The sequence below is a fragment of the Larus michahellis genome, chromosome 24 (genome assembly GCF_964199755.1).
Source record: "Larus michahellis chromosome 24, bLarMic1.1, whole genome shotgun sequence".
NCBI lineage: Eukaryota > Metazoa > Chordata > Aves > Charadriiformes > Laridae > Larus > Larus michahellis.
The window spans coordinates 2,683,611-2,707,593 of record NC_133919.1 but is presented as its reverse complement, the minus strand read 5'-3'; the positions used below and the strand labels follow the sequence as shown (position 1 = coordinate 2,707,593).

The 23,983-nt window shown below is 61.7% G+C and overlaps 2 protein-coding genes across 5 annotated transcripts in view; both read left to right on the top strand.

Annotated features, from left to right (window-relative positions):
• Window positions 1-1,589: 1,589 nt before the first annotated feature.
• On the top strand, window positions 1,590-16,278 carry TUFT1 (tuftelin 1). 3 transcript variants are annotated; one of them, XM_074566702.1, is made up of 13 exons: window positions 1,594-1,719; window positions 6,000-6,074; window positions 6,351-6,455; window positions 6,822-6,908; window positions 8,820-8,900; window positions 9,311-9,382; window positions 10,020-10,133; window positions 11,630-11,758; window positions 12,538-12,632; window positions 13,259-13,364; window positions 13,907-13,990; window positions 14,789-14,889; window positions 15,215-16,278. In XM_074566702.1, the coding sequence occupies exons 1-13, from the start codon at window positions 1,660-1,662 to the stop codon at window positions 15,267-15,269; spliced, it is 1,164 nt and encodes a 387-aa protein (XP_074422803.1). In that variant the 5' UTR covers window positions 1,594-1,659; the 3' UTR covers window positions 15,270-16,278. The 3 variants fall into 3 exon arrangements, with proteins under 3 accessions (XP_074422805.1, XP_074422803.1, XP_074422804.1); XM_074566703.1 differs by lacking the exon at window positions 1,594-1,719 and adding an exon at window positions 5,052-5,135; XM_074566704.1 differs by lacking the exon at window positions 8,820-8,900 and having other exon boundaries at window positions 1,590-1,719.
• Window positions 16,279-17,414: 1,136 nt separating this feature from the next.
• The window catches only part of SNX27 (sorting nexin 27), a 32,934-nt gene continuing 26,365 nt past the window's right edge, over window positions 17,415-23,983 (top strand). For both annotated transcript variants that reach the window (XM_074566644.1, XM_074566643.1), the window contains exon 1: window positions 17,415-17,726. In XM_074566644.1, the coding sequence (XP_074422745.1) occupies window positions 17,443-17,726 (284 nt within the window). In that variant the 5' untranslated portion in view covers window positions 17,415-17,442. The remainder of the gene's footprint in view (window positions 17,727-23,983) is intronic.

Genomic DNA, 23,983 nt, shown 5'->3' with positions numbered 1-23,983 from the left:
CAGCTCCTTCCCCGCTCCGCTGGATCTGGCCTGGAGATAAATCCTCGTTATCGCTAATTAACAAGGATGGGAGTCCTGCCAACTGCTAATTAGCGCCATTGCCTTGATTGGCAGGTGGTTACCGCAGTTCCCCTCCGTGGCCTCGAGCGGGGCCGTGCTGCCTCCATCCCTGAGCCAGCGCGGGGCCGGGACGGTGCCTGGGGACCCGGCCACCCCCTCCTCCCTGCTGCCTCAGTTTCCCCTCCCACACCCTGGTGACAGTTTGAGTCAGCAGGGAGGGACAGGGTGACAACACCAGGGCTACCTCTGTCCCCTCTCCGGTCACTACCGGCCCCGTCTCTGCGTTGCTGCCGCCCAGGGCTGTGCCAGGCTCGGCGTGCCCAGCACCTGGCCCCGCACCCACGGCATCCCCACTGCGGCTACACCGGGCCGGCATAACCGGTTCTGCCCTCGGCTCCTCCTGGACACGCGTGTCGGAGCCGAGGTCAACCACCGTCCCCACCCTCTGCCTCAGTTTCCCCAGCAGCCGCTCAGACCAGCAAGGGGTCTGGGGTACGCCTGTGCCTCAGTTCCCCCCCCCCTCCCGGCACTGCTGCGTTGATGGGGGGCTCAGGGGCCATGGGGTGTCCAGGGGAAGAAGGGGCTGGGTCCTGTGCCTGAGCGTGACCAAAGTTTGCCAGTCCGTGGCTTTGCCACTGGCAGCCAGCCCCGAGGGAGCGAGGTCCTCCAGCCCGCAGAAACTCCCGCTGCCCCAAACCCCCCCGGGACGGGCTGTCCCCACCCTGGGGCTGGAGCGTGTCCCCGGCTCGGCCCCAGTGACCGCACGGGGCTGGAGCGTGTTCCGGGCCGGCGGTGAACCTGAGGCTGGCTGAGCTCATCACACTGGTATGTGGCAATTAGCGTTGGGCAGAGAGGAGGCAGCCAGCACGCCCAGGCCGCCCGCCATGGCACAGGGACACCCGCCCCGACAGTCCCCGGTCCCCCGACCCCTGGCACTGCCTCGGGGGCTGTGGCACCCACCGGGCTTGTGGCCGGTGACCCCAGGGCTCTGGGTGGGGGCATCCCCAGCACCTCCCACCGGGCTGGGCCAGCACCCAGGGCCCAAACATCGCCGGGGCGTGTGTGGGGACCATCCCTGGCACAGTTTGGGGCACCGTGGTGCAGTTTGGCACGGCGTGGCATGGCTCGGCACGGCATCCCAGTGCTCGGCCGTGCCGTGCGGGCCCTGGCTGGGTTTGGCAGCGCTTGGCGAGGGTTTGGCAGAGGGCGGGTGGGGCTCGGCAGGGCTTGCTGTGGCTTTGGGGTGCTTTTGGGATGTTTTGGGGGTGGTTTTGGCGGTGGTTTTGGGCCGGCTTTGGCACGCCTCGGCTGCCCGGGCACGGCGCTGGGGGCGTGGTCACACACGGTGGGGGCGTGGTCAATGGAGGAGGCGTGGTCAGCGGATGCATTGTTAATGAAGGAGGCGTGGTTAGGGGAGGGGGCGTGGCCAATGGTGCGTGGTTCCTGCTAGAGGGCGTTGTTAAGGGAGGGGGCGTGGCTAGCGGGAGGCGTGATTAATGGGAGGGGCGTGGTCGCGGGGGGGCGTGGCCGGAGGGAGGGGGCGTGGCCGTATAAAGGCGGCGGCGGCTGCGGCGGCTGCGGGCAGTCGCGGCCGGGGCCATGAACGGGCTGAAGGGCTGGTGCGCGGTGCTGGACGTGCGGCCCCACGGCGAGACCCCGGTGAGACACGGCCCTCGGGACCCTCCCCCGCAACACACACATCCACCCACCCCCTTCGCCGCGGGGGCCGCCCCTTCCCTTCTCCCGGTGGGGCTGGGGCGGGGGGGGTTGGATCCTGGGATGAGCCCTCGGTGGAGCGGGGCTGTGGCCACCCGCTGTCGCTGGCCCCTGGGGAGGTTTGGGGGGAGTCTGTGGGCGACCTGAGGCCACTCTTTGTCCCGGGGGTCCGTGGCCGTCCGTTACCCCCGTGGACCGCCCCGGCGAAGGTCCCCATGGACCACAGGGACCTTCACCGGGGTGGTCCACGGGAGCTTGGATGAGCCCCGTTGGGGTGGGCGAGGACGGCAAAGTACCCCGAGGGACGTCCTGGTGTCGGCGTTGGGGTCCCACTGTCTCCCCATTGTGTTCCCCACACGATCATCAAAGCGTCCCCCAATAACATGATTTTTTGGGGGGGTAACACACCCCTCGAGCAGCTCGTGGCGGCAGGAGCAGCCGGCAGCGAGTCTGTTTTGGCATTTTCCCCCCTCGGTTATGGCAGGGCCTGGCGTTTTTCCCCCTTCCGTATTCTTAGTTTTTCCCCATCGCCGCCGGGACGGGCCCTGGGTGGGGCTGGCGGCACCCCAACGCCGTCCCTGCGCCGGCGCGGCGCCCTGGTTTCCCCGCCAAGGCGGTGAAGCCGGCGGCGCTGCTCAGCGGTTCAGCCTTTTTGCTCGGGTTTGGGCGACCGGAGGGATCCCCGAAGGTGCTGGCGGTGGCAGAAGAACCTTCCCGGTGCTCGCCCGCCTTCCCCGGTGCCGGCGGCCGCCCGGCTCCCGGCCCGAACCCCGCCGGGTGACTCAGCTCTGAGTCTCCTCAGGAGAGTCCTAATTCCCCGCAGCTTTCCCGGCCTTATAAGGAGCGATTGCAGAGTTGGGCTCGTTTGGCTAATGGGTTATTACGGTGATAAGCGCCTCTGTAACGCCGGCGATCTCCAAACGCCAGAGCTGTTTGCTGCTGATCCTCGGCGATACCCTCCGGGTCAAGTCAGGCCTGTTCTTATTTAACAGTCAGGATGGATGGACGGATGGAGGGACGGAGCGTCTTCCCCACGGTTGCAAAACATCGGCATCGCCGGGTCCTGAGTCGGTGCCATCACTCCTCTTCCACCCGGGATGTGCTCGGGGTTTGCGCGGTTCCCTCTTCCCCGGGAGCGGCGTCGGAGCCTCTCCTTCCAGCCAGGCTTTTCCCAAGTGGGGTGTTTTGGACAGGAAGATGAAAAATAGACCAAAAGGTTTAAAATCGGCTTTGGCACCCCAGAAAGCCCGTCCCTAGCCGTCCCAGCCAGCACCGCCTGCCCTCATTGCCAGGGGACTCTCGGTTGGACCTAAAGGGCCGCCGGGATTTTGGGAACGCCTCCCTGAAGGAGCATTTGTCCGTCCTGCTGGAAAGCTCCCAATGGCTGCAGCGGTCGCCCAAACGGGGCCAAGCTCTCCCCACCGCAGTTAATTCCCGAGGCCGGTAGTAAACGCCGTAAACACGGGGCGCCAGGCTGGAGTCGCTTGTGGGGCGCACGGTTGGGGCCGTAAGGAAGCATTTCCCGTGCGAGGTGGGGTTTTTCCAAGCAGGAGGCAAGCGCGAGGCACTCCGTCGTCTTCCTTTTTGCTGGCCGCATTGCAAAAACCTGGAAAATAATGGCCTGAAACCCGCTGCCCCCTCCGCTCTGGGGCTGCGAGCAGGCGGCGAGTGCCGGCAGAGCGGATTTAACGCCAGCCAGGAGGTAATGGAGCCGGGCAGGGGCGTCCCCGCGGCCCCCACGCTCCTCTTCTGGCCAAATTCGGCACCTCGGGGGGGCAGGACGGCGTGTGCCGGCTGTTGTGTCCCTCTGGGTTGCTCCGGCTTTATGTCGGAGAAGCTGCTTCTCCTGGAAACTGGCAAGGAGCCGGTGAAACTTTGGCTGCGGGACGGTAAGAGCCCCAAAACCCAAAAATAACCGCGCGGGAGCGTGGCCGAGGACCGGCGCGAGAGACGAGAGCTGAATGAGGAGCCTCTTCTCCTCTCCGGCGTCCAGCCCCGGCGCAGCTCACCGCAGCCCGGGGAGGGGTTCGCCTTTCCCCGGCTGCACCTTCCACCCCCGGCTCCTGCCTCGGCCGCCGTACGAGCATTCGCCGCGCCGCAAAAGCTGGTTTTCTCCCCCCGGTGCTGCGGGGAGCCCGGCTCAAACGTCCGTCCCGCGTCTCGCCGCCCCTCTGCCTCCCCGGCGCGCGCGGAGGAGGAGGATGGCGACGGCGGAGCTTTCCCCCGCCGGCGTTTGCATGGGTGGCTTCCTGGTTGTTTGAGCCGAGGTTTGGTAGCGCCGGGGCCGGGCGGGAAGGCACCGGCTTCTCTTCGCTTCGTGCCATGAGCAATTTGCATCGGCTCGGTGGCGGGTTGATCCAGGAGCAGGGTGGGTTTGTTTTTTTTTTTTTGGGGGGGGGTGGGGGGGGACGGCGTTCTGCTGGGATGGGAAGTGCCCACGTGCCGACTGGGGTAGTTTTGGCTGCGGGGATGGAAATGGGCCGGTGCTTGTTTCTTATCGCAGCGAATCTTCCCCCGGCGAGCGATTGCCTTGGCGGCGTCCCACCCTCGCGCGGGCTCGACGGGACGGCGAAGGCGAGATCCCGGCGCTTGTAAACAAAGCAGGGAGCGAGGGGGCGTGAAGGGACCAACGAGCTGCCGGCGGCTCTGCCATCGCCAGCCGCTCCGTGCTCTTACCCCCGGCTTTTCCCGGTGTCCCCGGTGCGCTTTGGGCAGCGCGAAGACGATGGGCGATGCTTCGCCTGTAGGCGCTGCCATGAGCCATTTTCCCGGCCGTAAAACCCCTCCGAAGGTGCTTCTCGCGTCTTCCCAAACCCACGGCGCACGCCGCATCCCGCTCCTTCGACGTTTTTCGGACCGAACTTTCCAGCTTCTTGGGGCTCGTCGAGGAGAACGCTCCCTGGTTTAACGTTGCGGACGAGTATCTGGTTAAACGATGGGTGCTGCTGAGGGCTAGCAGAGCCCGAGCGGAATTTCTCTTGGATAATTGTCTTAACGGGGGAGCGGAGGGGTCTGGCCACGCGTTTGGGATCCGTGGGAGGGCTCCCGGGGGAGCCGGCGTTTGTGCGAGCCGCGTACACGCAATATTTTGGAAACAAACAGATGGCTTGTCGAGACTTGGACGGCGAAGGGGAGCGTTTGGAAGGCAGAAATACCTTGATGTTGCTTTTGGAGAGCGGCAGGGTGACGTGGCCGAGGTGTGGCGAGGGGCGGGCGCCCGGCGCCGCGCGGGCACCTACCCCGGCTCCGCCGTGCTGCCGCCCGAGAGCCCGCCGCGGCCACCGCGCGCCCAGCAGCTCCCGCTTTCGGGGTCACCTTTAAAAAGGACCATGAACAACGTCTGCCTGGGAGCCGGCGAGGTCTGTCCGGGACGGGGGGGCAGGTCGTGGTAGTGCTGTGCCGTGGGTGCGCGGTGCCGGCGTCGAGCTGTGGATAGAGAGCGGGCAACCCCCCAACGGGGCGTTTTTGGGTGTCCGTGAGCTGCTTTTTAGGGCTCTTTATGTGCTCCGGGCATCTCCTCGGAAGCTTGCTGAGCTCCGCATGGTGCCGGAGGTGGCCGAAACGCCTCGTCGGTGGGTTTGGGTGGGGAGTTAAGGGGTGAAGGCAAACGGGGTCCTGGCTGGAGCCGCCGTGGATGCTCGTGGCCAGGGAGCGCCCTGCCGCCAGTCTCGCTGCCGAAATGGGCTCTGTCGGGCCGGGGCCGTGCCGGCAGAGGACGGGCAGAGCCCTGGGGGTGCGTGGCCATCGCGGCTGGGCCGGGAGGAGGATGAATCTGGCAAGGTCCCGGCACACGAGCTGCTTCCACCCTTCTCCAGGGCTGCACCGAATGCCGCGCGTCGGCCCCGCCGCAGCCGGCGAGGGCCGTGACTCCTGGCAGAGGAGGGCACGCACCGAAACGAGCCCGGCGATCGCTTCTCCGGCCCGTCTGCGTTACCTCAGCCTTGGCCGGGCCACGGCTCCTCCGTTTATCAAATCCATCGGGGCCCGTAGCCGTCGTGCGCTCGCCATTACTCACATTAATCCCCGCGACGCTTCAGCAGGCTGCAGCTCAATCCGCAGCTCGTCCGCGTGTCTCGGCAACGCCGACCTGGCGCTCGGCTCTCACCGGAGCCGGGTGTTTAAAAAAAAAAAAACAAAACAAACCAAAAAACACAAACCACACACACAAAAAAACTCTTTCTGGGAATTACGAAACTAAAGCCTGCTTCTTTTTTGTTTTTCAGGAGAGCGTGAAGGTGCTGCGGCTGACCCTGCCCAATGACCTGCCGGGAGACAGGCGCGAGCAGGCAAAGCAGAAGGTGGGTCTCCCTCAGTTTGGGGTCAAAGATGCAAATTTTTGGGTCAGCTTGGGGGAGGTGGGAGCGGGCGTTCGGGGGAGGATCGGTCGCTTTCTGCCTCGTGGACAAGAAAAGTCCCCTCCTGCTCTGGTTAAACGTTTCGGTGCCGGTTGCCGAGGCCGCGCTCGGCGCTGCGTTCCGCTGCGAAAGAGCCCGATGCTCATTTGACTGGAGCCGGGCGAACCCTTCCAGCCCGTCTCGCCCCGCTGAAAGCTCTGCCGCTTCTGTCTCCTGCAGCCGGTGGGAAAAGCCTTCGCCATGGTGGCCAACAGATCCAGCAACGCTCACTCCCTGGCCTCCGAGTGCATCAAATCCAACGACGGCGATGAGGAGATCATCAAGGTACGGTCCCTGGCTGCCCCACTTTGTTCCAAAGGAATCTCTCCTAGCAATTTGGGCTGGAAAAAAGGTTTTGTCTGAAGCTACACCGGGAAAAAGCTCCCCGTTTAGCTGGTGGTGGGGTGGGCAGGGGGCTGGGTGGGCACCGGCTCGGTGGGTTTGCAAGGTGGGGGGGGCGCGCGGGAGGGGGACCGGCTTCAAAAAACGCCGGGGAAGGCGAACGGCCAAGGGGGGAAACCTGCAGCCGTGCCTTGGGAAGCGGTGAGATCCGGCGTCCCCATCCCTGCGGAGCCGGGGCTTGCCGCCGGCGGTACTGGGCTGGCTGGAGCCGGGAGGGTCTGACCGGCCGCCGCCGTCTCTCCCGGGCAGGTTTATCTCAAGGCGCGAGCCGAGGGCGGCACGAACCACGAGGAGCACGTCAACCAGCTGAAAAGTGAAGTTCGTTACATCCAAGAGGTAGTTCACGTCCGCGGGGGGAGGAAGGGGGGGGCTCCGGCTTGCGCCCACGGGGGCTTGCAGCGAGGGTCGGGGTGCTCTGCTTCCCCCGGGGTGTCCCCTGGGGCGTCCCCCCGGGATGTCCCGCGCCAGCGATGCCCGCGCCGGCTGCGGCATTCGAGCCCCGGCCAAACTGGCAGCGGAGCCGAACCCTCCAGTTTGTTGACTTGCCCGTACAGGGCAGTAGTCTAATCAAGCGCCATAAATTAATTCAGCCTGACTAATTGCCGGGCTATATGGACTGAATTTGAAGAGAATTGCGCGATGACTTTCCCCCAAGGCTGTCCCCTGCACGGCTGGGTGCGGCTGCAGCCGGAGCCTCTCTCGTTAAAAGGCAGTTTCTTTGGTATGTCTCATCTCCCAAAGTAAACTGGATGATGCGGCGGCGGCTCTCGGAAGATTAACCCTCTCCTCGGCTCCTGGTGGGGATGTTATTTCCGGAGAGCTGGTCGCAAGGCGCGGAAGCGGTAGCGTGCATGTTCTGGCCTGGGCAGCTTGGCCTAAAAACGAGATTAAAAAAAAAAACAGAGAGGAAAAAGGCAGAGGGGGGGGGCGTTTGGAAAAAAAACCCCAAAAATTAGAATAAAGTTGGGTTTGCTCCGACGGCTGGGGCGAGGGGGGGAGTTTCTGTGCTGGGGGCAGAGCCGGCAGGGCGGCCCCCAGGTCTTTGATGCCGTCCGTCTGACAAAATGCAGGGTTTTTTTTCCTCCCCCCCCTCCCCCCCACTAACCCCCGAAAGAAAACAGCCTGTGCCTGTTCCCGCTGCCTCCTGCCTGCACCCAGACCCCCCCACTGGCTCCGGGGGGGCGGGCGTGTTGCTCACCCAGGCCTTATCTCATCCTTCCCCCCTCCCTTCGGCTTCAGCTCTTCTGATGGGAGTTTTTCCCTGGGGGGCTGGAAGGGGGAGTCGGGTTTTAAAAGGGCCCCTGAGCAATGGCTGGGTGGGATTCGGGGTTGGGGGGGGGCAGCGGCCGCCATTCGCAGCCCCCTCAGAACAGCTGAAGCAGCAGAACCGCGCGGCACCGCTTCATCCCGCCCGTGAAAACCCGGGAATAACCTCAACCAGTAAGCGGGGGCGCGCGGTACCAGTCTGCCCGCATCCGAGAGAAGCGCCCTGCGCTGGGTCCTGGCGTTATAAAAAAAAAAAAAACCAAACCAAACAAAACAAAAACCCCCCAAAACCAACCCCGGGGGATGCCTCGATCCGGCTGGATCGCAGTCCCCCGATGGGTGTCCCCCCAGGCGAAGGGACCCGAGAGCCGCGCTCTCGCCTTGTCCCGCCGCTGCCCGCTCTCCGGCAAACTGCTGCTTCGCCCCAGCGCCCCGGGGCGTCCGAAACCAAGGGGTAGGGATGAAGCCGCGCTGCCAGCGCTGGGGAGAAGGTTTTTCTTGGAAAAGCGTCGGGGCAGCGTTGGCTGCAGGAGCCCATGAATCGTTCCTCTGGCTCGCTCGCTCTGACTAATTCGAGGAGCTGCCGCTCGAGACCGTGCTTGTCGGGCGTCCCGCGGCGCGGCAGCGAGGGAGCTGGGGAGCAGCGAGGGTCTCCTCAGCGCTTCCAAGGTGAAGGCGGCGGCTACCGCGTGAAAAATCAGGAGCGTCTCCGGATTGTTGCTTCTTTTTTTAAAAAATTTAATTTTTTTTTTTTTTTTTTTTTTTTTTTAACTCGCCTGTGGGGCAGCTGCCTGGCGAGGACGGCGTCTGCCGGGGACGGCGGCGGCTGGTAGGCAGGGCTGTAGTAAAAGCAGAGGGTCAGGCTGGCGGAAAAGCCGTCGGTCGGGTGTTAGCGGCGCAGGGCATCGCCGCCCTTTGGTTTCGGTTCGGCTGAGCGACACTGTCCATGCAGACGACGCTAAATTGACTTGCCTTTGCCAGGCTAGAAGTTCTTTGAAGAAGCTGCGGGAAGACTTAAGTAGTAAACTTGAGAACAGACAAGGAGATAAACAGCACGCACAGGTAACGGGAGCATTTCTCGGGCGTTAAATGACATTGGTTTATTAAAAAGGTGTCCTCATCGGGTCCGGAAAAATGATAGAAGGGGCCTCAAAGCTGGAGGCGCTTGTGGCGAATGACAGCCACCTTGGCGCCGTTGGGAGGCAAAATTCGAAACCCACGCGAGCACGTAACGTAACGAGGAGTCAGTACGCAAAACGCCTTGGCTGGCCAAATCGCATGTTTGTTTGCGGAAACAACCCCCCCCCACCCCGTCCCCCGCCGGGTCTCCGGTCGCTGCGGTGCCCCCCCGGAGCTGTCTGCATGCGACCGCTCTCGCGAGCGGCTGCGCCGGCCGCCGTTCGGTCCCCGTCCCTCCGTTCCGTCCCCGTCCCGCCGTTCCATCCCCGTCCTTCCATCCTTTCCTTCCGCAGGTGGTGCTGGAGCAGCAGAACGGGAGCTGGCTCTACCCCGAGAGGCTGCGGGACGATTCCCAGGAGGAGCAGGTCCGGAGCTAAAGAGTCGGGGTTTTCAGGGGATTTCAGCGCTGGGGAACGAAACACGGGGTTGGGTTTGGTGTTTTCCTCCCAGCAGGTGACTTCAAACCCGCTCAGCGCAGGATCGGGCGCTCCTGCAGCAAACGCTCGTCACGTTATCAGGGTCAGATCAGAAAGAGAGCGCAGCTCTTAGAGCAATAAAAATGTGCATAATGGGGTTTGAAACCTCCGCACGCGAGAGCTTTTTAGCAGGAGAGATAACAGGGAGCCGAAGCTGGTAAATATTTTTCCAGCTCCTCGTCTTTCCCCTGGCTGGGGCAGATGCTCTGGGCTGGGGTTTCGGGCCGGGTTGCCCCGGCCCTGGCGCGCGTTGCGGGGTTTCGGGTTGCCCAAGCGGGGCTGGGGATGGCAACCTGCGAAAAACAAGGCTTGGAAGGCACCCAAAGGGTACGGAGCACGTTATCTCAAGGGCTGGAAGCTGTCGCTCGAGCGTGGGAGGTGAGGACGGGAGCGCCTCTCATTTTTTTTTTTCGAGCCGAGGAGCCGCGTTACTGGGCTTCGTCACCAGCAGCGCTGCCCACGTTGGGGCGGAGGGCTCCTTCCATGCCTCCCGGCTGCTCACCCTCTCCTCTCGCCGTCTCCGCAGGAGGAGGACTGCTCAGGGGAGGACGTGGAAAAGATCCGACAGACGGCAAAGAGGCTCTTCACGAAGCTGCAGGAGGCTGAGAAGCGCCATCAGTTGGAGAAGAAAACCTTTGAGGTGACTACGCTGCGCGCTTCTCGGCTGGGGAAGAGTGATTTTTATTTCGTTTTGGGGTTTTTTTGGGTTTGTTTGTTTTTTTTTTTTCTTTTTGGAAGTTCCAGGAGCTGCCGGAGGCGTCCGGCTTCTCCTTGCGGAGCAGCGGGCTCGGTGCGTGCTGTTAAAACCCCCCGGGGAGGGAGTCCAGACCCCGGCAAACTGCCTCCCTGGTTGCCCGGACGAGTGTGAAGACACAAATTCTTTCCCAGTTAAAAATCGCGTAAAAGAAAAGCAGCAGACAGGTTGGAAGGTGGTGCGTCCTGTCCCCCCACCAGCCCCCCGCCGAAACTTTCCGACCGCAGCCGGGCTCGGTGCGGAGAGGGCTGTTCCGTTGAGGAGCAGGGACGGACGGGGCGTCCCAGCCGCTCGAGCGGTGACCGAATCTGCGGTTGCCAGGCGCGGGGCCGGGCTGCTGCGGCGATGCCGGGCGGCCGCCGTGGTCTCTCTTGGGGCTCAGCCTCTCCGTCCGTGGGGCTGTTTGCTGGAGAGAGGGATGAGCTAAACCGGAGGCACCCGAAGCCATTGCCCGGGACTCCTCGCCCCTGAGCGGTGCTGACCAAGCCGCCACGTTCGCTTCCCTCCCTCAGCCCCGGTGATTAATGGTCACCTTCGGTTTGTTTTCTAGTGATGGCTCATGTCCCGGATGGGCTGGGCCTGCCCGCGTCACCCCGCAGCTCCGAGCGCTGGTGGCAGCGGTGACGTCCCATCCCGCGTCCTGTCCCGCAGACCAAACTGGTCCCGGGATCCCCGGGGGGGCGTTCCCCGCGGCGGGACGGGGTTCAGGGTCCGCTGGGGAAATGGGTTGGAGCGGCGACCGCTTCCTCCGGCGCGGGGACGTGGTGGCCGTGCCCCGAGGGAGTCTGCCCTGGCGCATCGGAAGTCGCGTGGTTTGGTGGCGTTTTAAGGTTTTTGGCCACACGGAGACCCCGGGGATGGCAGGGAGGGGTGTTTTGGTCCTGCCAGCGCCGCCCAGATGTTCTCGACATGCCTCGTCGTCTGAGCCTGCTCTCCATCTGTCCCAGGGACGCATGGGGACACACTTGTCCCCTCTTGGCACCTGAGCCCTTGGTGCAGGCGCGGGGCTGGTGCCGAGGTGGGTTCCTGGGGCACAGGCTGCAAAAACCAGCCCCCGAGCGCGCGCGGGCTGAGAACCGCCACATCTCTTGGGTGCGAGGAGCCTTTCTCGCCCCGGCGTCGAGGCGCTCGCTCCTTTGAAGTGCTTTGAAGCCGGGGAGCTTTCTTGAAGAACATCTTCTCTCTCTGCCTGTCTCTCTCTCTGAAGCGCGTCGGGCCGTTCGCTGAGACGCCCGGCCGCCTTCAGCGAAATCCGCCTGCCAAGGCTTCGAGCAGCGGGGGGGCGGCTCCGAAACCTCGCTCGGGAGAAGGGCTGGGGGTGTCGGAAGAGGGGGAGAAGGCGGAGAGGGAGGGGTGAAAAGGCATCTCCCTCTCGTTCGCAGAGGACGGTCTCGCAGTACCAGGAGGAAGCGGAGCAGACGAGCGCTGCCCTGCGGAGAGCGGAGAGGAGCGTGGCGGAGAAGGAGGTGCAGGTGGACGAGCTGCAGAGGCTGCTGGCGGGGATGGAGAAGGTACCCCGTGGGGAAGCCGCGGTGGGGCTGGTGGGATTAGCCGAGCTGCCCAGCGATGGGGGGCGGGGAGGGGGAACGGCAAAGCCCGGTGGCGATGAGTTTGGCAGTGCTCAGCGCAGATTTCCCGCCCTGCCGCCCCGGCCCCGCAGGCTGCAGGGGACCCGCCATTGGGAGGGTTTGGTTTCCCAGGTTGAACCCGCCGGCGTCGGGCGAAGCCAGCTGCTGGGAAGGGCTGAAAATCGGCTCGTTGCTGATTTAGAGTGGCACTTCTCAGGTCTCGAAGATCTGGTCGGTCTGTGCAAGCTCTTCCAGGTATCCTGGAAACGAGCGCGCAGTCTAGACAGCCGCCCGGTTCTTCTTCTCGTGGGGGCATTAACACAACCTCCAGCCTTGGTTATTATTTTCTTTTTTTTTTTTTTTTTTTTCTTTTTTCAGCTGTGGTCTGCTCATAATAACATTAAAGGCATAAATCTAACAGTGCAGTACGAGCTCGGTGCGATGTGGGGCTGCCTCCCCTGGCCTGGCGGCGGGGAAGGGGATGGGTTGGTGCCTGTATCCTTGGGGCGGGGGAGCGGGACGTCGGCTGTCGGTCGTCCGCGGCTGCCCTTGTCTGTCTCTCTCTCTCGCATGTAAATTTAAACGCCGGCGAAAACAACCCGCAGATGGAGCGGGGAGGCCGAGCTGAGCTCGCCGGGTGCGCGGAGCTGGGTTCGGAGCCCAAGGAGCATGTGTTGCGACTTGTTTTTCTGCCTGTAACCCGGCCTCTCGCTCTGCCGCAGGAGCACAGGAGCTTGCTGCTGAAGATGAAAGAAGGCGAAGCAGAGCTGGCGAGGCTGAGAAGCGTGGAAGGTGACAAGCTCGCCGAACAAGACCGGTGAGGCTTGGCCTCCGGCTCGGCTGCCAACTCCAGAGCAAGCCCACGCCGCTGGGTCGGGGTGTCAGCTCGCTGGGGCATGACTGCACATTCCTGCGAAGGGCGTGCTGGCTCTCTGGCTTGCAAAACAGCGCCCTGCTCCCAAGAGCTGACTAATCTCCAAATACCTCCCGCAGTTTTGCTTTGCTCCGAGAGATCCGCAGCTCCGGAGTCGGACTGCCTGGAGATCTCCCGCTGCCGGTTGGGAGCCCGAGGCAGGTCCTGCCTTGCCCGGGGAGCCTCCGGAACAGCCGATGCTCCCCGGTAATGTCGGCTTCGTTCCACCCAGCCGGCATCCTTGTGCTCCAGGGGCTAATTGGCAATGGCTCGTTTCTGGAAGGCCTTGTTTGTGGCCTGACTCTTCCTGATGTTCCTGTGTCCCCGCAGTCTGTGGTTGCCAGCCTTTGTGGCTCCTGCCTGAATAGGTTTTGTCTCTGCCTCTCCTTACCTCGTCTAGTCAAAATATTTCCAGACCTGTGTAGGGGAGACCTGGCTGATAAAAGCTGCTCTGGGCATAGCCGGGTGGGTGCTGCTTTTCCGGCAAGCCGTCCCGTGGCTCCCGGACTCCATTCCTCTCCTTTCCCTAGGTCAGCCCAGCTGGAGAAGGAGGTGGCCACGCTGCGGGAGAAGATACACCATCTGGACGACATGCTGAAGAGCCAGCAGCGCAAAGTCCGCCAGATGATCGAGCAGGTGAGAGGGGAGAGAAGGGTTTGGGGCGGGAGGACCCACAGGGGGCTTAAAAGAAGCAGAAAGGGGGGAAAAAAAATAAAAAATAAATTTAAAAAAAAAAAAATCTCCTGAGGTGCTTGGGAGCCCAGAATTGCTGGTTTATGGGGCCGAGTGGCTTTGCCAGCCAAAGGGACACCAGTTCAAAGGCGGCGCAGAGCCCTGTCCTGCGGCGGGGACCGACCGGGGGGACATCGCGGGGGGCCGCGGCTGAGCTGCCCTGGGCCGGGGGAGGGGATAAAAGGAGAGGAAAAAGGAGCGGTGGGGAACTGCCGGAGGAGTTACATCTCCGACTGCGCGAGCAGAGGCTCCTTCACCTGGGGCTCGATTCTCAGGCTTAATTTGAGGCTTTTTTGGGATTGGTTTTTACGCAGAGCTTGGAGTTGATGCTGTGGGTGGTAACGGGCGGAAGGGCGGCTGGCTGAGCTGCCCGCCTTCCCAGGCGTCCCCCCAGCCCAGCCGTGCACGGGAGGGATTTTCAACTGCCGGGATCTTTTCCCTTACAGCTCCAGAACTCCAAAACGGTGATCCAGGCCAAAGACGCCGTGATCCAGGAGCTCAAGGAGAGAGTCGCTTACTTGGAGGCTGAGGTTTGTCTTAACGGGGCTGTTTTGGGGCAGGGGGGGGTGGTCTGCTCCGAGCTCCGCTTCTCGGTGAAGCCTCCGCGGCTTCGCACGTGGCTGCGTCCCTCGTGGCGATGAGCTTTGCTCTGGGCAGAGCGGCCGGCGGCAGAGCCCTTCCCCTCGCACGGGGGAAAACGTGTCCTCCCCTCCGCAGCCCCCCCCGAGGGCTGTGCCCTCCTGCCCCGAGCTGCTGTGACGGTTTCCAACGCAGCCGGGGCTGCTGGAGCAGCTGTGAACTCGAGCCGAGTCCAAAATATAATCTCATCGGGCACATTTCCGTGGCAGCAAAACCCCTTCTTGCTCACGGAGCTGCAGCTGAGCGTGTGCGTGTCAGAAATTAAAATTGCATTCCAGCCTCTAGGATTGTAACAAGTGTCAGATCTCTCTCCTTTTTTGGAGCAAAACTAGAGCCTGCATTGGCGCTTCTAGCGTTTTCTTCCCTCCTGGGTGACTTATTTTGCTGATTGCTGCCTGGGGACGGTGTGTGAGCGCTGCCCGCCGTCACCCCAGGCGGAAACCAGGTCGAGCGCGAGAGACTCTGTGCTGGTGGCTTTTTCCACTGTGGGTTCGGCGGGTCTTACGCCCCGTCCCGGCTCTCTTTTGGTGAGCAAGTCCCTACATAGGGCTGGAGTTCACTTCCTTCGAGAAAAATCTGCCCCGTTGCAAGAGGTGACACTGGAGCGTTCCTCGGGAAGCCGTCTGTGTGCCGGCAGCTCCCCCCCGCCCCCCCATCCCCTCGCTAACCCTGGCTCCGTCTCTTGGCAGAACCTGGAGATGCACGACCGCATAGAGCACCTGATCGAGAAGCAAGTCAGTCGGGGCGGCCACAGCTCCCGAGCGCGCTCCAAGTCGGAGTACGTGAGCAGGTACGCGGGGAGCACGTACCCTCCAGCCCTCCCGGCTGTTCAGCGGCTTCGCCTGCAGCTCCACGTCTTGCCCGAGGCGGTGGGAGCCGCAGTCTGGGAGACGATGCTCTTCTGGAAGCGCGTTGTATTATTTTTCCTCTTTGTGGCGAGCTCTCCTTTCCTGTATTCCCCCTTCGGGGGAGCAGACGTGCCTCCTGCGGGTGGTTCTGGGGGGAGCCGTCCCCAACCAGGGCTGGGGCAGGACCCTCTCCCGCAGGTTTCCCCCCGCCCCCCCCAAAACCTCATCCAGTTCGTGTGGCTGAACCAACCCCTTTCTCTCTTGCAGCAAAAGGCTGACGGGCCCCAAGCCGCTGCCTCTCATTCGAGTAGTGGAAACATGAGTTTCGAGGGCCGGTCCGAGCTGAAGACTCTCCCCTTGTTATCGTTGACTGGATTTCCCTGCTTGACTGCCATCCTCTGGCCCCCGTGCTCCCAGAGTCTCCCCGGAGCTGTCGGCGGAGGGCTGTGCCCCGGGAGAAGGGTGGCAGCCGAGGACAGACGTAGCCGGGGGCGGTCCTGGCAGAGGAAGGAGGTTTGCGAAGCCCCCACATTGCTGTCCCCACTGGGTCCCGAGGTCACACGGATGCCAGTTCGGAGGCTGGGACCGGCCGGCCCCGGCGTGGACACGGCAGCGGCTCTCTGGCTGGAGAGCCAGGCTCCGCTTTCCGTGGTCGGTCCTGGGTTTGCCAGGGTTGCTCTGCGGGAGCGGCCTTTGCTTCTGAAGGGCCTCGTCTGGACAGAGCCCCCCCTTCAGCTTGCCAACACAGACTTGGGGTTTAACCTTTTTTTTTTTTTTTTTTTCTGGTGAAAAACCAAAAAATTAAAAAAGAAAAAGATTCACTGTTACAAAGAAGAAAGAAATCCTCCTGAAACAGGACTCCTTCCTACAACAAAGCCCAATGCGTGACAGGTTGGGAGCCTCCACCTCCGATATCTCCAGCACATATCTGGCTGCTCCGGACTTGGCAAAGGCTCACGTGGCCAAAAATCCGTGTATCGCCGTGCTTTTCCCAAGAGCGTAGAGAAATTGTACCCGACGTGCGTGTAGTGTTTAAACCCAGAGGCTGTTTGGTTTCTTACCTGTATTTATTTCAATAAATTATTGGTGTCTTCCAATGATGTGGTGACAGGCATGATTGCTGCTGTCCGCCTCCCAGGGAGCACGGTCGAGGACTTGCCTGTCCCACGTTTGAACTGGGAAATACCAACCAGCTTCCTCTGGGTTTGCCCGTTATTACCTGTCTTGTGTGCGCCCGTGCTCGGGAGCGGAGCTTGGGTACGTCCAGGGAGAAGCCGTCGGCGTTTGTAACCGATCACGTTAATACAAAAATACACGTGCCTTAATCCCTCCGCCTGCAGTCGGTTGAGTAGATGTGACCAGTGGAAACGTACTGGGATCTGGGGGTGGGGATTCAGTGTTTGGGGCTGTGCTGGCTGCTCCAGGAGAGAGATGGAGAAGGCCCCGGAGATGCTGGGAGGGCTGGAGCCCCTCTGCTGTGGGGACAGGCTGAGAGAGCTGGGGGGGGTCAGCCTGGAGAAGAGAAGGCTCCGCGGAGACCTTGGAGCCCCTTCCAGTCCCTCAAGGGGCTCCGGGAAAGCTGGGGAGGGACTCTGGAGCAGGGAGGGGAGCCACGGGACGTTGGGAATGGGTTGAAACCAAAAGAGGGGAGATTGAGATGAGATGTGGGGAAGAAATTCCTTCTTCCGAGGGCGGTGAGCCCCTGGCCCAGGTTGCCCAGAGAAGCTGTGGCTGCCCCATCCCTGGAGGGGTTCAAGGCCAGGTTGGACGGGGCTTGGAGCCACCTGGGCTGGTGGGAGGTGTCCCTGCCCAGGGCAGGGGTTGGGACTTGATGAGCTTCAAGATCCCTCCCAACCCAAACCATTCTGTGATTCTCTTTTCGGCACCTCCCTGGTGCTCCTGCTCCACACAGCGGCCTGTGCCACCTGCCTCCATGGCAGCCGTGGCCCTTGCTGGGAGGGGAGCGGGGCAAAGAGAGCGTGGCCCTGCTGCGGTTGCCGCTCCTCCCTGGGGACAGGGGCGTCCCTCTGCCCTGAGGTCCCCAGGGGCAGGAGAGGCCTGCGTGTCCCTGGGCCCCACAGTGAGGCCTGCAGGTCCCCTGAGCCCCATGGCGAGGCCTGCGGACCCCCAGTCCTGGCCCTGAGGCCTGGCCCAGCCCTGGCCCCATGGCGGGGCCTGTCTGCCACCTGTTGCCTCATAAGGCCGTGTGACATCACAGCCGTGACATCACAGCGCGGCACCGGCCCCACCTCCCCGCCCCGCCCCGCCCCGTCCCGTTGCCACGGCGACAGCCTCGGCGCGGCACTACAACTCCCGGCAGGCCTCGCGCCCTCCCCGCCGGACTACATTTCCCAGCGTCCCCTGCGCCCGCGGAGGCGGGGGCTGGACGGGACTACATTTCCCGTCGTCCCTTTCGAGGGGGAGGAGGCGTTGCCCTACGGTGGCCGGCGGGGCGGCGGTCGCGTGACGGGCCGGCCCGGGCGCTGCTCGCCAAGATGGCGGACGAGGAGGGCGAGGGGCTGCCGCGCTCGGCGGCGGCGGCGCAGCGGAACGGCGGCGGGGAGGGGGCCCCGGGGGGCCCGGGCGGGCCCCGCGTCGTCCGCATCGTCAAGTCGGAGTCCGGCTACGGCTTCAACGTCCGCGGCCAAGTGAGCGAGGGCGGCCAGCTGCGGAGCATCAACGGCGAGCTCTACGCCCCGCTGCAGCATGTCAGCGCCGTGCTGGGCGGCGGGGCGGCCGACCGCGCCGGGGTGCGCAAGGGGGACCGCATCCTGGAGGTGTGAGTACGGGGGGGCCGCCGCCCCGCTGCCCTGCCCGGCCTGGGGGGGGTTGCCCGCCCCCGCCCCGCCGCCGCCCCCGCCGCTGGGAGGGGGGTCCGGGGGGGGCTGAGCCCCGATGGGGGGGGCGGGGAGGAGGCTTGGATGAGCCCTGAGGGGGCCCTGAGGGGTCTTGGGGGAACCCGGCGGGGGGGGCTGAGCCCCGATGGGGGGGGCTTGGGGAAGCCCTGAGGGGGCTGAGCCCCGCGGGGCTCGGAGGGGGGCTTGGGGAGCTCGGGGGGGGGTCTGAGCCCCGATGGAGGGGAGCTTGGGGGGGGCTCGGGGGGGTCTGAGCCTCGCTGGGGGATTGGGGCATCCTTATTAAGGGAGACTGAGCCTCTTTGGGGGAGTCATGAGGAGGGGCTGAGCCGGGCTGGACTCGGAGGGGTGTTATGGGAGCATGTAATGGGGGACCAGGGTGGCTGCCCCTCGGTGGGAATGTGGGGGGGCTTACGGGGGCGGCTGGACCTCGCTGGAGGCTTAGGGGGGCTGGTTTGTTCTCCTCTCAGCGGGGGCTTTGGGGGTCCCCAGGGGAGGCACCTGTGGGGAGCTGTATTTGTCTGCCCAGATGCTTTGGGGACCCCTGGTGAGGGGGCCTGCTCTGGTCTTCTCTTACTGGGGGGGCTGGGCCAGGTTCCTCTCACTGGGAGCCCTTACAGGGGCTGGCCTCCCCTCACTGGGGGCTTTGGGGACCCCTTATGAGGGGGCTGGGCCAACCTCTCGTCCCTGAGGACCCCATTATCCGGAGAGGGGTGGGGGCTGCCTTCATCCTCTCCTGGAGGGTTTTAGGGGGTTGTGGACCAGCATCTTCCTCCCTGGCGGCTTTGGGGGTGGAGGGACGCGGTCTCCATCTCCTCGAAGGCAAGGCACTCGTTTTTTAGGGTGTTATTTAGAGGATCCCCTTCTTTGTGGGGTGTGTGGAGGGACTGAGGGTTGGAGGGTGAGTCTGGGGTCCCCTTCACCAGCTCATCCCTGGGGAGATTCTCCCCCCACCTTTGTTTTCGGGGGCATCCCTTGGATTGCAGAAGGGCTCACAGGCAGCAGAAATATCTGTAGGAGCCTCGTCCACGGATCTACCTCCCCGGCTGGGAAGGAGCTGGTGGAAGGGGGTGGCCGCGGTGGGGAATTTGCCTGGGGAGGCACTGAGCTCCTGGAGAAAAGCTTTTTCCCTGGGAGAGATCCCTGGTGAGGAGGGGAAGTAGGTTAGGAGATGTGGAAGGTGGTGGCTGGAAGGAAGGGTGAGAGCAGGAGGGAAGGGTCCGGTGCTGGGCTGGGGCAGCTCAGGGGTGTCCCGCTCCTGTGAGCCAGGATGAGGTGCGCGAGGGTGCAAACCCTCCTCCTGCGAGTGGGACCCTCGGTCTTCAATGTGGAGACCCTCCTGGGGCGGGCAGGGGGTTCCTTTGGGAGGAGACCGGGGTGTTCTCCAGAGCTGGTGGCCTGCCTGTCCCCCCCCCGGCAGCCACGAGGCTTTGGAAATGCGCGGGATGGGATGGGACCGGCTGCTTGGGTTTGATTCTGGGACCTCGCGTTGTCCCGGGCTGTGCGGTGGTAGCTGTTTCTCGACAGCAAGAATTGTAACGTGAACCCGAAAACATCTTTCCCTGGGAATGCTTCAGCTGTGTTGAAACTGATCTTCCCTCAACCCCCAAAACAAAACCCTTAAACTTCGAGCCCGTGTTTGTGGACTGACATCGGTTAAATCTCTTTGAGGGCTTTCTGCGGCCTCAGCCTGTCGAGGTGTGTTTTTCTGAGCGTGTTCCCCTTCGTCTTGTGGTTCTTGGGGTTGGTTCTGCCCATGCTGAGCTACGCGATACCTCCTGGTCCTTACGTATTTGTACTTCATGCTGAGTTGGTTAAGTTCAATTACTTATTAATTACAGGGATTTCATAGCAGCAGGAATGCTTCGCTGCCGGTCTTTGCAGGCTGCAGTGTGTGAAGGACAAGAGCATGTGTTTGGGCCCGGCAGAGGAGAGCTGTTCTGACTAGCCCGTGGCTAGAGAGCTGGCTGTGCCCTGCAGAAAGCTTGCTGTTGGGATTTGGCTCTCTCCCGGGTGACCCAAATACTTTACACTTTGATTTTTTTTTTTTTTTTTTTTTTTCTCCCCTGTGCAGAAGAACAGTTCAGGGGGTGAATTCTGCACCTGGAGGATCTACTTGAAAGAGCAGCGTTTATTGACCGAGGGGAAATATTTTGTGTGTGTTGCGAGGTGCCGGGCTGAAATTCTCCTTCGTGCCCACTGTGGGGAAATAATTAAAATGCCGTGTTTGAAATCAGAGGTAGGTTTTGAGGCCGGTGCTGGCATGGGCGTTCAGTCCCCGGCGTCTCGGGGAGGGCCCGACCTTTGGTCTGTCGCCAAACCACACAGCGGAGATTGAAAGAGTTAAGACCTGCAGATAACGATGGCTAATGAGGGGGCACGAGGGTGTTTGCTGGTGGCCTCTGGCTTCCCCCTCCACAGGGCAGTTGCAACTGGAAGGATGGGGCATTTCCTCTTCCTTTATTTGCCAGCAGAAGTTGCTTTTAATTTGCCCACGTACCTTCTTGTAGCACTGCCAAATTGGCTCTCGCCCTTTTCCAATATGGGCTGTCGTTTTTGGTAACCTGACCGCATACATCGGCCCGAAAAACATTACGCGGTATCAGCCACATTTTGGCGGCGTGAAGACTCTGCGCACCCTGCCGAGGGGACGCTGATTCTCCCTGGGTCTGTTAAAATCCAACTCCTGCAAGTAAATCCTCGCGCGGTTGTGAGTTGGAGTAGAAAACAATAAAACAAGACTCCAAAAATAGCTCCGGTTTCCCTTCCTTTCCACAGCAGCACCCTGCGTACAATGGTGGGGGTGGGGTTCCCCGGGAGGCTCGGGGGCCCATCCTCTGCCGTCTCCCCGGCACGGCGTTCCCGGCACGGCCCCCGCTTCGTCTGCCCGCGGGACCCACGGTGGGTTTGGGGGACTCGGGGGAAAGCCGGGCTGCCGGTGGGAGGAACTGCTGGCCCCTTGCAGATCTCGCGCCGTGTTTAAATGCCGAGAGCCGGGCGGGATCGGCGTGCTCCGAGTGCGCTGGTTGTGTCCAACTCCCGCAAACTGGCCCGGGTGAGAGTTTTTTTGGGGGGGCAAGAGCCTGAGAGACCGAGTTTCTTCCACTGCGTGGCCTTGATGGAATGGCCGTGGCTGTTGCTGCGGAGTAACGGGGTGTTCAGCACGGGGCGACTCCTCTGTGGGGTCTGTCCCCCGACCCTGTCTATTCCCCAGCGCGCTCGGGACGTGCGTGGGGCTGGACGACCCAGAGACCCCCACGTCCCTGCGGGGCTGAGGGTCTGCTTTAATGGGCATGTGGTTTCCTCCGGCGAGGTGGAGGAGCACAACCTGCTCCGCAGTCCTCCTCTGAAACCGGAGGGCGTTTCGGGTGTTGGCTGAAGGGTTTATTTCGTCCTTTCTTGCCATCCTTCACCGCCTCGCGCTCCCGTATCCAGCGTCTAGCTCAGACCTCTCGCTTTCGAAGGCTGGTTTTGCAACACAGCTATGGCGTGCTCTCTAATCTTCTTAGCCGGTTGTGTGTTTGTGGGTGTTGAGGGCATTGGAGACAGACAATGAAAGCTAATTTAGTTCTTGATTATCACCCTGAATGACAATCATAACTAATCTTGACGGGGAAGAAAATCTCACTAGCGTTTGCTCTGTTTGCAGGGAAGCTCGCTCAAAAATAATTGAACAGATAAAGGAGGGGGTTTATTCTCAATATTACTGAACTGCGCGCGGCGGAAACCTGGTCTGATCTAGGTGCGATTGGGAGGGTAGGGGGGGGTACCGTACCCCGCCACACCGGAGAACTGGTCTCCATCGCTCATTCCTGCATCCGAAAAAAACGTCTGAAACGGTCGCAGCGCCGGCTGCTGCGAGAGAAGGTGTCATCCCCCTCGATACGGGTCTTGATGGAATAACCCCCATCGGAGACGGCCGCCTCCTAACCCGTGCAGGGGTAAGAGGCATTTCCCTCAGGAGATTAAACTCTTTATCTCTCCTTGGTCTAAAGTCTAGTTTTGTGTATCAGCTTGGGACAGAAAAAAGCTGGATCTGCTTTGGAAAAGGCCGGAATGGTCTGTAAAAAGGAGGCGGCACTGCATGCCCTGCTGATGGATGTCTTGCCTCCTCCCACCGTCTTCCCGGCAGCGTTCCTGAATTCCCCCCAACCTTTTTGGGTTCCATCCCTCACTTTCCTGCCCACCTTTTCGGAGCGTTTTCCTGTGGGTCAGCATCTCTTTTTTCCACCCACCCCCCCCCCCCCTCCTTAGGAACGGGGCTGCCGGAGCGCAGGAAGGGGAATGGATTCGGCTGGGTAAGGCTGGGAATAACGCGGGGCTCCTGACGCGGCCCGGGCTCGGTGTGCTCAATAAGGCTGGCGTTGGCTCTCGGAGTGAAAAAACTGCAAATGTATCTTTTCTTTCTTGAGAGATAACAGCGGTGGGTAAATGAAGAACCCTCGTGTGCTGGGTTTTCCATTAAGCGTACAATTAGATAAATGCAAGAGCCTTTTTATCTCCCCTGGTTTAACACTTCTGCAGTAGATTTAAACAGAACTCTCTGTGTGCGCCGTGGAATGGGCGCGATGACTGAAGCTGGAGAAATTTAAACCCATTTCCGCCGCTTGGGCTCTCTGCCCCTGCTTTGTTCGTCTCAAGATAACGAAGCAAATGGGTCAGTGCCCATAGGCTCGCTGGAAACGGCTCCTGATGGGGAAGAGCGGCTGGGGATGTGCTGGATGTTGGTGCCCGGCGTTTCGCGGTGGCTTTTCTGTACCCATCGTTTCCCTTCCTTGCTCACCGGTCTGAACACGGGGGAAGCAGCGCCGGACGAAATACAAATCGGGGGAAAGTTTCCTTTTACTGGGATTCAAACCTGTGCTCGCAAAATGCGGGCTGCAGATGAAAACACCATCAAGAGCCTCCTGAACGCCCGGACTCCGAGCTGCTGGTGGACTGGGATGCTGTTTGGAAGAGCAGGAGCGCAAGACCGCGCCGGGCCCTTCGGTGACATCTCCGGGGGAGCGTCTCGTGACGGTGGTTTGCAGCGTGTGGTCTGCAGAATCCTCGGGGGCCCATTGATGTTGCTCGGAGCTGTGCGAAAGAGCAGGGCTGGGAAACCAAAGCCGCTGTCCCAGGCTCGAACTCGGTCGTCAGCAGCTTGAACTGAGCCAGAGGAGAATCTGGGTCTGCAAAAGGAACAGATAAGAATCGTCGCTTTGCTGTTGGTCAGAAAGGTTACGCTTAAAAAGTCCAGCTCCGTGCGAGCCCTGGGGCTTGCGGTCCAGCAGCCCCCTCCGTCTCTCGGCTTCTCGGGGTGGTTCTGCTGATGGTTGAGGGGAGGAAACACGGAGGAAGTCTTGACCCAGATCTTGTCTCCTAGCGCCGGTGGAGCAGCTGAGTGCAATTAACACTGGGTTTCCAGAGTGGATTTGATAGAGGTTTGGTTTCGCAAGCGTCCGAAATGTTGTTCCTTTTTCAGCAAGACTAATAGCTTTCCACCTATTGAGTCAGTCCTTGTTTGCTTTTCAGTGCTATTTAGTTTTTAACCTTCTGAAATGTTAACATTCTTTGTCTGCTTCCAGGGTGTTTCAGAAGTGTTAATTTGCAAGGAATCGTTGCGCTGATGATTGGAGTGGGTGAATGGCAATCGCGGGTGTTTGCCGGAGCCAAAGCGTGTCAATACGCACAAGGCACGTTAAAACTTCCTTAAAATGTTGTAAGAGGCTTCAGTGAAAATGGTAATTATCCAGCCTTCTCCTGGTCTCTCCCACGTAAGAGAGACAGGAAAGGTCACTGGAATCGCGCTTGTTAGTGTCTTCCAGGGATTTTTTTTTTTATTTTTTTTTTTTCATCTGTTCGGAATAATGTTGGACAGAGCCTGGATTTCTTCGCTGTAAAAGCAGAAGGCTGGTTTCCCTTTCTTTGGGGTGATTAGAAATGGGGAAATACCGCTTCGGCCCCGGCTGAGCAGCCTTGGATGGTTGGGTTTTCTGCAGCATCTACGGCAAGCCTGGAGAAGCTGTCCCGCACCGCGGTGCCCAGTAAGCTCATTAGCTCTTCCTCTTCGTTTCCAGAGCCTCTCCCGAGGAGGCCGCTGATCCCTGCGGTGACTGCCCTTGTCGCTGGAGCTCGTCTTCGGCGCTCTTCTCCCTTCATCAGCCCTTCTCGGAGCGGAGAGTAATCTGTCACCGCTGCT

What these genes read in the sequence shown, in the direction of transcription:
- TUFT1 (XM_074566702.1), top strand. Translation starts at nt 1,660, where the DNA reads ATGAACGGGCTGAAGGGCTGGTGCGCGGTGCTGGACGTGCGGCCCCAC. An exon ending in ACGATTCCCAGGAGGAGCAG is followed by an intron (nt 9,383 to 10,019) that starts GTCCGGAGCTAA and finishes CCGTCTCCGCAG; the next exon opens with GAGGAGGACTGCTCAGGGGA. An exon ending in TCCGCCAGATGATCGAGCAG is followed by an intron (nt 13,365 to 13,906) that starts GTGAGAGGGGAG and finishes TTTCCCTTACAG; the next exon opens with CTCCAGAACTCCAAAACGGT.